The sequence below is a fragment of the Orycteropus afer genome, unplaced genomic scaffold (assembly GCF_000298275.1).
Source record: "Orycteropus afer afer isolate SDZICR_OR568_19922 unplaced genomic scaffold, OryAfe1.0 scaffold00070, whole genome shotgun sequence".
Lineage (NCBI taxonomy): Eukaryota > Metazoa > Chordata > Mammalia > Tubulidentata > Orycteropodidae > Orycteropus > Orycteropus afer.
Genome location: NW_006921657.1, coordinates 7,472,432 through 7,483,078, shown reverse-complemented (window position 1 = coordinate 7,483,078; position 10,647 = coordinate 7,472,432). Strand labels below are relative to the sequence as shown.

At 50.8% G+C, this 10,647-nt stretch overlaps 1 protein-coding gene across 1 annotated transcript in view; it reads right to left on the bottom strand.

Annotated features, from left to right (window-relative positions):
• Positions 1-7,706: 7,706 nt before the first annotated feature.
• The window catches only part of TYSND1 (trypsin like peroxisomal matrix peptidase 1), a 10,972-nt gene continuing 8,031 nt past the window's right edge, over positions 7,707-10,647 (bottom strand). Inside the window, exons 2-4 of the mRNA XM_007940661.1 lie at positions 10,298-10,428; positions 8,818-9,003; positions 7,707-7,924 (exon numbers count right to left, since the gene is read on the bottom strand). Coding sequence (XP_007938852.1) covers positions 7,707-7,924; positions 8,818-9,003; positions 10,298-10,428 — 535 coding nt within the window. The remainder of the gene's footprint in view (positions 7,925-8,817; positions 9,004-10,297; positions 10,429-10,647) is intronic.

Genomic DNA, 10,647 nt, shown 5'->3' with positions numbered 1-10,647 from the left:
ATGACTCGACGGCACATAACAACAACAACAACAACAATATTCCACTGTATGGATGTACCACATTCATCAGTTGATGGACATTTGGGTTATTTCTACTTTTGCTACTATAAACATCTGTGTTCAAGCTTTTGTATGGACATATGTTTTTAATGCTCTTGGAATTAATACACCCTACGAGTGAAATTGCTGGGTCATAAACTGTGTTTAACTTTTTGAGAAACTGCCAAACTCACCATCTGATTTTCAACTAAACATCAAGCCAAGGGAGGAAGCACAGAGAAACTCAACTATTATCCTTTCTGGATTCAGGAAGGGTCAGCTGAAACGAAGGCCTGATTATCCCTAACTGGCCAGCTAACTTTGCTCACCACCACCACCACCAACAACAACAACAACAACGACAATAGCACACACACACAATCCAGTTTACACTCTAATTTACTCAGTAAATCCTGTTTTCTCTGCCAAGGACACTGAGCCTGACCCAAGAGGATTCTTCACAAAGTCACAATAAGTGAAATGGGGTTAACAGAGGCTCTGATCTAACAACACAAAGGGCCTTTAAGAATCTACTGAAAAATTAGGAAGTAACATTTATGCCAAAGCTGTTGAGAGGCTGTGCCTTAGAAGGCAATCATGTGGACTCTAATCAAAGCAAAGACATTCATTGCCCCAGCATTGCTTCATAGAGATTACAAATACCACATGTAGCTTTGTAAGTCATCACTGCTTTCTTCTGAGGGTGAATTTCAACACTGGCTCTTTCGACAGCCATGTTTTCAGAGTGGTCATCTGGAAGATTGTGATGCTAGAAAAAACATGGGCCTCCCCCTCCTCCCTAGGGGAGGATGAGGGACGGGTGGCCTCCCTCACTGGACGCCAAGGACCAGCTCCTGAGTGGGCATGCCACCACCAGGCCCCTAGGAAACACACTGAATGTAATCCAGAAAGGCAATTTCAGAAAAGGACTCAAAGTCTGAAAAGGGGCTTTCTCCTTTCATGCCCCAGGAGAGGGCAGCTGTTGGGTGAACAGGCACCGTGGGGTACCACATATACTTCCTGGACTGAAAATCTAGTCCCCAGAAATTTAGACATCTTCTTCAGGGCCAGCTACTTTGTGATCCCCTTAACACTCCCACATCTGCTCCTGGACCCTGGCTTCTTTGTTTCTCCACTACACAAAGACTAGGCTGGCCTGGAAGTAAATAACAGTCAGCCCAGCTCCATCACTAAAACCACTGGGTAGTCCTACAGACGTCCCCGGCCTTGGCTGGGCCTCAATCTTCTCCTCTGTAAAATGGGCCTGCACTTCATCTCAGGTTACACAGTGCTCCTTAGAGCACCCCTCCTCAGGTGCTGGGGAGGGGACAGGGGGGTCTGAGAGCATAGGACTCTCTTGGTGTGCTCCCCCCTACACACACACACACACACACACACACACACTAGAACCTGAGCACACCTCTTTGGTATTTTACATCCTTGCCTTTTCTGAACAAAGGGTGAAGGGCTCCAAAACTTTTAAGTCCCTCTGCCGGGCTCAGGATCTCACCCAGGATGGTCCAGCTGCTACACCACCTTTCAAAAAAACTCAAACTCACTGCGGTGCAGTCAATTCGACTCATGGCGACCCCTTCTTGGGTTTCCGAGGCGGGATCTCTACAGTAAATTGCCCAATCTTCCTTCTGAGGAGTAGCTGCTGGATTTGAACCACCAGCCTTCTGGTTAGCAGTCAAATGCCTTAGGCACTACACCACCAGAGCTCACAAACGACCACTACTCTCCCTGTAAATCCAAACTCTGTGAGTCAAAGGGGCTTTTTGTTAGAGGGAAGAAGGCAGTGTGTTGACCTGAAGGACAGCGCCCACCACCACCCGATAAAAGCAGTTCCAGGTCAACTACAGGCATCCTGGTCTTCATCCCCATGCCCATCAGTTCGGCAAAAGCTGGTCTTTGTTCCCGCGCAACCTTGGGGATTTGTGAAAGGGGGAGCGGACCTCTTCGGTGCCACCCCAATTATTTTCCCCCTAGAGAGCTGCCCTCTGATACTGGCTCCTTGCCCCAAGTCCAGAGCGCTGAGGGTATGCAGCTTCAAGACGCAGCGTAAGACAGCTCCTACCTACTGGCGACCTCGGAGCGCTCTCAAGATCCGGGTACACCCCTACGTCTCCACTTTTTCCCCCTCTTCCGGCCAGCGTCCGTCATACTTGGGAAGACTGGGTAGAGAGTTAGAGAGGTGGAGAGGGCTGGAGCGTTTCCTCCCGGCAGTTTCCAAGTAAGGGAGGGAAGGAAACAGCAGATCGCGGCTGCGCTAAACCTCACTGTCTGTTGAGAGGGGAAGTGGGTCTGAGCCCTGCGTCCTAGACGACCCTCCTTCCAGAGCCACATTCTCACGCGCCAACTTCCCGACGTGGTCTGTCGCTTTTGTCAAGGCTGCCCCCTCCCCCGCGCTCCGTTAAGGGCCTCGCCCAGGCTATGAGCGCGCTGGGGGCCCCTCGAGCCCTCCCGGGTCAGCGCAGGCTCACCTGCCAGCCGCCTCCCACCGCCGCGCCCGCGCGCTGAGTTTCTGCTGCCCTCCCCAGGCGCCGGACACCTAGCCCGCGGCCCAGGGAGCCTACTCCGGGGCGTGACTAAACGCACCGCCCGCTCAGGCCCCTCAGCACCGCCCCCCGCGGGCTCTCCGAGAACTGCATCCGGTGCAGGGGCTCGGGGTCGGCCCGAGTAAAGTGACCTTGACCGGGAGCGAACTGCCTCAAACTTTGAAACAAATGACACCATGCACACACACCAACCCTGCCTGAGCTCAGAAATGCCCTCTGGCCTGACTTTCTGGGAGACATCTTTAGGGCCGCGGGACCTTTAAGTGCAAGGCTGCCCTGCCGACCAGCTGTGGACTTAGGGTTGTTGTTGTTGTTATGTGCCTTATGTTACGTCGTCAAGTCGGATCCGATTCAGAGCAACCCCTCCTTGGGTTTCCGAGGCAGTATCACTACGGAGTAGATTGCCCACCCCTCCTTCCCAGGAGTGGCTGGTGGGTTTGAACTGCCAGCCTTCTAATTAGCAGTCAAGCGCCTTAGACACTACGGGTTACCTAAACCTTCTTTTTTCATACATATAATACATCAAACCCAGTTGAGCACTTCCTTTAAGCTAGCACCAAAATCCAAACCGAACCCACTGCCATCAAGTGAATTCCGACTCATAATGACCCTAGAGGACAGCGTAGTACTTAGCCTCTAGGGTTTCGAAGACTACAGATCTTTATGGAAGCAGACTGTCTCATCTTTCAGCAGCTGGTGGGTTTGAACAGCTGACCTTGTGGTTAGCAGCTGAATGCTTTAACCACTGCTTCACTGGAGCTGCTTATGGTGTTAGGCACTGGGGGATAAAATGGAGAACAAAACAGACATGGGTTCTGCTTTCCTCTAGATAATAGTCTAGGGAATGACAAATATTAAACAAGAAAATATACTATATGAGGTCCGGTGGCTTAGTGCCTTAAGTATTTGACTGCTAATCAGAAGGCTGGCAGTTCAAACCCACCAGCTGCTCCGCAGGGAGAAGATTAGGCAATCTACTTCAGAAAAGATTTACAGCCTTGGAAACCCAATGGGGGTCGCTATGAATCAGAATCTACTCTGGGTGGTGGTTAGTTAGGAGATGGGAGTCCCTCAGTGCTACAAACATTTAACACACTTGGCTGCTAACCAAAAGGTTGGGGGGTTGAGTCCACCCAGAGGCACGTCGAAGGAAAGGTCTGGAATCTCCTTCTGAAAAATTGGTCACTGAAAACCCTACGCAGCACAGCTCTACTCTGACTCACATGAGGTCACCAGGAATTGGAGTCAACTCATTACAACTGGTTCCATTTGGCTTTTAGTCCAGGGGGAAACAGTAAGGAGCTTGGACCTATATCTGGAAAGAAATGGCCTAATACAAGCTACAATCAGGAAGAAGGATCAAGCCAACTTGGTGAAAAATTAGACATCTTCACCTATTAATGCAAATAACAACACCTACCTTAAGAGTGCAGATAAGATTCCACGAGGTCATTTATGTGAAGCTAAGGCATGGAATCGCACACAGCAGCAGCAATAGAACGGCCATTTTATTGTAGATGTTTCCTATGAGATATCAGCTTGTTGGAGGCCACACAGCACATCGACAGCTTCTGTCCTCCCAGCCCAATGCTCTTTATCATACTTCGTAATACTTCACCTTCCCAGTTTTCATAGAAGGTCATACAAGAAGTGGCCATTTCTGTATCTTTTCCAAAAATTGGTCAAAGATCTTATACCCAATACCCCTGATATAAGGGGCATCGAGGAACATTGGTGGCACAGTGGTTAAAGCATTTAGCAGCTAACCAAAAGGTCAGCAGTTCAAAGCCGCCAGCTGCTCCATGGACAGTCTGCTTAAAGATTTACAGCCTTGGAAACCCTATGTTGTTGTTGTTGCTATGTGCCGTTGAGTCGGACCCGACTCATAACAACCCTTCCTTGGGTTTCCGAGGTGGTATCACTACGGAAGTAGATTGCCCAACCTTCCTTGAGGAATGGCTGGTGGAAACCCTATGGGGCAGTTCTACTCTGTCCTATAGGGTCCCTATAGATCGGAATTGACTCAATGGAAGTGGATTTTGTCTGTCTTGGTTTGGGGAGCATCGGGATGAATTCCATCTAGAAGCAGGTGCCTGGAATCATCTCAAGCTGAGAGTGAAGTTGGTGCCCTTCCACAGAGCCTAGGCTCCACCCTCCAGTGCTCCAGAATCCTTGCCTGTTTTCTCTTCCCAGCTGGCATCCTGCCTGGTAAATGCAGACAGGTGTCAGAGCCTTCATCATCCTTACCCTTCTCTCAGCCCCTGAAGCCACAGAAGAGAACCCAGTGCCAGAGTGTGAGTGCAGAGATCTTGTGGGCCCTGCCTGACCAAATCCTGTCTTGCAAGAAATCAGCAGGGACGCACAGGATGGACTTGGAGTTCCAGGCACATGAGCCTTGCATTATCCTTGACTCCACAAACTTTCAAACAGAGTGTATCTCCTTTTTTTTTTTCCTCACAAAATCCCGAGAGGAAAAGAGGGTAGCAGTTAAACTCTGACACACAGAAAAGAACTAACCACCTTTAGAGAAGAGGTTTCACTTTGCTGGGCTCTGGGTCCCCCACGTCTGGCATTGGCACCAGCACCAGACTCCCTAGGAGTTCACTAATTTACATATAACCTAACTTACATATAAAACTCACTCTTTTAAAGTATACGAGTCTTTAGTATATTCACAAGTTGGTGGAATACCACCACTAATTCCAGACCATTTCTACCACCCGTATCCACCAGCAGTCACCCTCACCTCCCTCTGCAATTAAACTGATTAATTCCTGATGAAACAATTTTACCAGTGCTCTTAGAAAAGTATTAGCTAGTGATACTGCCTCGGAAACCCAAAGAGGAGTTGCTATGAGTCGGGTCCGACTTGACAGCACATAACAACAACAATACTTATTGAGCATAAAGCTAAATGCTTTGGATACCTTCTCAAATGTATCTTTCACACCATCCTGCAAGGTAAGTTTTATTTCCATTTCACAGATGACTAAGCTGAGGCTTCTGTAGACTAAGGAACTTAGGCAAGGATGTGCAGCTAGTAAAGGAAAGGAGCTGGACCTTGAACCGAGGTAGATCCATGACCCTAATGCCAGGGAATCCCTTAGTAGGGCAGCATCCTTACGGGTGCCAGAGATTACTGAGCAGGTAAATGGGAGCATCTCGATTCTAACACAGATCTACTGGCTCTGGCCCTGGGGGAGACCAAGGGGTAAGTAGAGAGCACTCCAGCCCAACCAGGGCAGGGTGACCTGGGCAGGGGCTTGGGAAGGCCAAGGAAGCCTTCATGGAGTTGCTGGGCCTGGATGGATGAGGATTCCAGTCGGCAAGTTGGTAGGAAGGACTTTAAAAAGCACAGTACAAACATGAAGCTAGAAGGAAAAACAGCATGATATGGGGTGGCCTAAAATAGAATTCTTCAAGGCACTCTCTCTGCTTAGAATTAGTCCCCCAACCAAAGTGCCATTCAGTCCATCAGTGATACTGCACTCCCATTTTTTGAGGGCTCAGCCTGTATATGCAGGAGGCTGGACAAGCAGTGCCCATTCCTGACTTGAAGGGTTGGTCTTAGCTCCCTGGGGGGCTGTCCTGGCCTCATTCACCTTGAGACTCCAGCCAATCCTGGGGCCTAGCACAGCCAGTGGCATCACTATGGGGCTGCAGGAGGTGGTGATACCAAAATGATCCCAGGGTCTGGCAGCAGTGGCAGTGACAGCTACAGGTTGCCCAGTACCACAGGGGGAAAGGCCACCAACACAACAGCTTCACTAGGGTTGTCACCCATCATCCAGTGCAGTGACTTGTTACCACTCCTCCCACCCTACCTCTGTTCCCCTACCACGTCACCCACCAGCCAGGGTGCAGGCAGAGAGGAAGGTCTTCACTTTGGCCAACAGGAGAATGGAGGAGCTGCAGGGAGGAGGCTGGGAGAGGCCACTCTATCTACCAGGGAGATGACACCGTGAGTTACAGCATGAGCTGACATCAACTCTAGTGATGCCACTGAGGCCTATGGCATCTAGTGACACCTAGTAGTCTAGTGACACCAGAGTGGCACATTGCAGGCACCCTGCCACCACTTGCTCACAAACCAAGAGCACCACCTTCTGGGACCTGCAAGCCTCACCCAGTGCCGACTGGTGCTATGACCATTGCATAGGGTCACTCTGGCCTGCAGTATCCAGTGAGAGCACACCTGCTGAGAAAGCAGAACAGGAAAGGTCTATTTCTTTGCCTGGCACTTGCCTATCACAGACCCAAATCTTGAAAAGAAAAAGAATCTATTTTAGTATGGAGCTTCTCCCACAGATCTGTTTATTCCCAATCCCCAACTAGACACATTCTACTTCCCTAAGATCCCTGAGGCCCAGCTGGAGGGCTGGAAAATTAAGGCATTGTGCCAGAGTTCCACCAAGAGTCAGGGACACCTAAAATATGAAGACCCAGGAGTCCTGACTTCAGGGCCTCCACCTCCCCGCAGGTCTGGGAGAACTGGGAGGGAGGATCCCATTTCCTTCTCTGGTCATCAGCGCAGGGCTTGTCTCCTGACATCTTCTGAGGAAGCCAGGTCATCTCTATCAGACTGAGAGGCAGAGTGAGAGGAACCAAGGTCCCAGTATAGCAGTGGCTCCAGGCAGAGAGTGGTGGTCAGGAGACAGGGAACAAATGCAAAATCCTGGCTGGGCCTCCCTACCAGCCAGCTTCTGTCTGTCCATCAGGGTCAGAGTCACAGTGATGGGCTCCCCAGAAGAGAAAATAACACAGCTGTGCCTAGTGCCAGGAAGATCGAGAGATAAGGGCTCAGGGAAGCACCCCTAATGGGCTGCCAGCTATGGGAAGGGAGCACAGGTGGGGAGCATGGGCGGCTCAGGGACCTGTGGGGCTGAAGAGAAGCTTGTTCCAGACTCCAGAGTTCAGGCTGCAATCAGCAGAAACACCCATCACCTGAACAAGGTGGGTCGTGATAAAGGCGGTGGGGTGGGGTGTGCCATCTGGGCATGCCCTGTCAGGAGCTGGACCCTGGATCCTGAGGCTGCCATCACCATCACCTCAATGCCACGTCCCAAGGCAGAGAAGGATCACTTTTCTCTCCAAAGGGGTGAAGTGGCCTCAGAGCTTGCTTCTGAGGGTCTTTGTCAGGGGCCTCTGCAGCCGCCACACCACCTGAACTGGCTCGGTGGCACCGTCCAGCTGGCGGAGGCCACACAGGTCACCGGTCTCACTGTACTGCTGCAAGGCTGGCTGGAGCACCGTGATGGGAATGCTAAAGTTCAAGTGGGGGTAGGTGGCCCCCGTGTTATTGTCCCGGGTGTTGCTGGCGACGATGCCTGTTAAGGAGTCAGAAAAAAGAAATGAGGATGTGAGCAGGGGGACAGACCAATAGGGAAGGGAGGATGACGATGTCTACCATGGAGCTGCCAGGACCCAGTCAATGACAGACATGTTTGTGCTGTGCTTTTTAAAGTCCTTCCCTGCCACCTTGCCAACTGGAATCCTTCTCATTCATCCAGGCCCAGCAACTACATGAAGGCTTCCTTGGCTGTCCCAAGCCCCAGGTCACCCTGCCCTGGTCAGGCTGGTGTGCTCTGTAATCACTCCGAGTGGGTGGTGAGGGCCAGAGCACATGCCCAGTAGATCTGCATTAGAATTGAGATGCTCACACGTGCCCGCTCAGTAACCTCTGGCACCCTAGGGATGCTGCCCTGCTAAGGGATACCCTAGTTTGAGGGTCATGGATCTACTCAGTTCAACACACTAAACCCCTCCCCACTCTATTTTCTCCTAAACACTATCACCACCTGACACATTAGGTGCATCACTTGTGTTATCTTCCTCTCCAACTAGTGTCAGCTCCATGAGGGCAAGACTTTTGGTGTTTGATTCATGTTGTCTTTGCAGTGCCTAGAACAGTGCATGGCACAGAGTAGGTACTTAACAAATCGTGTTGAATGAGTGAATGAATGAATCAAACTTACAGACAAGTCTTGTTTGGCGTGTGTGTGTGTGTGTTTAGGTATCTTTCAAGAGGTAATTTTAACAGAAACCCTACAAAAGAGTTCAGGAGCTGGATGGCCTGAAAACCTCGGCTAACTACTTCCTGGGCATAAAGCCCACCAATCTTCCAGACATGAGTCACTCCCAGGACTGGATACCAAGTACTCCCTATGTGGGACTAAGGGCTGGCAAGGGAAGGGTTGGGGGAGACCAAGGAACTGGTTACCCAGGAGGTCCCCTGAGTTGGTGGAGAAGAGAGGTCCTCCACTGGAGCCGCCGTGCACAGCACACGTGGTCTGTAGCATCACCGGCTTGTCATCCACATGCACCACAGCTGACAGGATGCCCGAGGTCACTGAGGGCCCGCAAGCCTGGCCAAAGACGCCGAAGCCCACCACGCTGACAGCCTCACCTGGCAGGAAGGGAAGGACACTGAAGCTCCCCAGCCTCCAGCTCCCTGCTCTGTGAAAGTCAAAAACCTCTCTGCCCTCCAAGTTTCTGCTCAGGTCCCTTAAGGAATAGGCTGGGCCCTCCACCGAGCTCTTAGCACTTCATCTACTCAATGACTTCCACTGAGCTTTAGGCTGTTGGAGCCATGCCCTTGTTACCCTGCTAGATGGTATAGCCATTTTGGGGAGTTCCTAACACCTAGCTTGGAGTCCTCAATGGTACAGACGGTTAATGTACTCAGCTCCAAACCAAAAGGTTAGAAGTTTGACTCCAGTGAAAAGCACATCAGAAAAAACGCTCGGTGATACAGCCTAGTTCAAGCCTGGCATACTTGGGGTCACCATGAGTCAGAACCAAATTGGCAGCATCTGGTTAGCACCTAGCCAGCCACTCCTTGGATGGAAGCTGGGGCAATCTACTTCCATAGAGATACCTCGGAAACCCAAGGAGGAGTCACTATGAGTCCAATCAACCTGATGGCAGCGTTTTTGTTTTTTTTTTTTTTACCCAGAGGTGCTTCATAAGTGTTTGTGGAATTAACATCCATCTCTTCCTGGCACTAGGAGTCTCTTGATGAGAAATGGGAATGATGACTATAAACAGTCAATGGGGATCAGTGCTTTACAGGCAACACTACATACAGTCCTCACAGTAGGAGCATTAACTCCATTTTACAGACATGGAAACGGAGGCAGCAAACAGTTGCACAGCAAGTCTAAGGACACAGGACTAGTAAGTGACAGAGCAGAAATGCCAACTGAAAGGGCCTGTACTCTCCCTCTCCATCACCAGATCACATGGCTTTCAAGTGAGAACTCTGGTATGTATGTGGTGGCATGACTAAGCCTTTCACCTAGACCATGCCATTGGTGCCCCCAAAGTGCTACCCACCTCTCTGACCAGCACCCCCACATCACAGGGCTGCAGACCATCAGAGAGAAGATGATGTGAAGTGCCTTACACTTCACAGGTACTGCACCTACCCCACCTAGCACCCTGCAATGGGATGGGCATGCTTGGCAGCTGCAGGAAGGGCTTCCAAGGACAACCCCAGCCAACACACTGTAACCAGCATGACGTCATGCCAGCTTGATGCCACCATGACTCGCTTATTCAGCTGAGGTGGGGAAAGGAGCTGGCCTGGGGAACTGGCCTCCTAATCTGGCAGGGTCAGAGCACCCAACACTGACCTCCTTTCCCAAGGTCCATCCCACACAGAGGAGCCCCCTTCAGCCTGTGCCACCTTTGTCTGTTACCTTCATGGAAGTGCTTAGCAGGAACAGGCATGGGGACACCGTCCAGGCCCTTCTCCAGGCTCACCACCGCTATGTCATAGGGAGACATCTCCTGGGTAGCAAACACCACATGTCCCCAGATGGCAGCACTCCTGGGAGCAAGGGGAAAAAAATGACAGGCTTTCTGACCTTTAGTGTTCCCAATTAGGGGGCCAGGAGATGGACAAGGAAATAAGGGAATGACAATAAAAGTTATGGACTTGGGACTGCCCGGCAAGATGGTGGACTAGGCAGAAAGACTACACAGACCCTCTTCAACAAAGAAAAGGGAAACCAATTAACACAGACACAGAAGATAATCCTGGACCCCT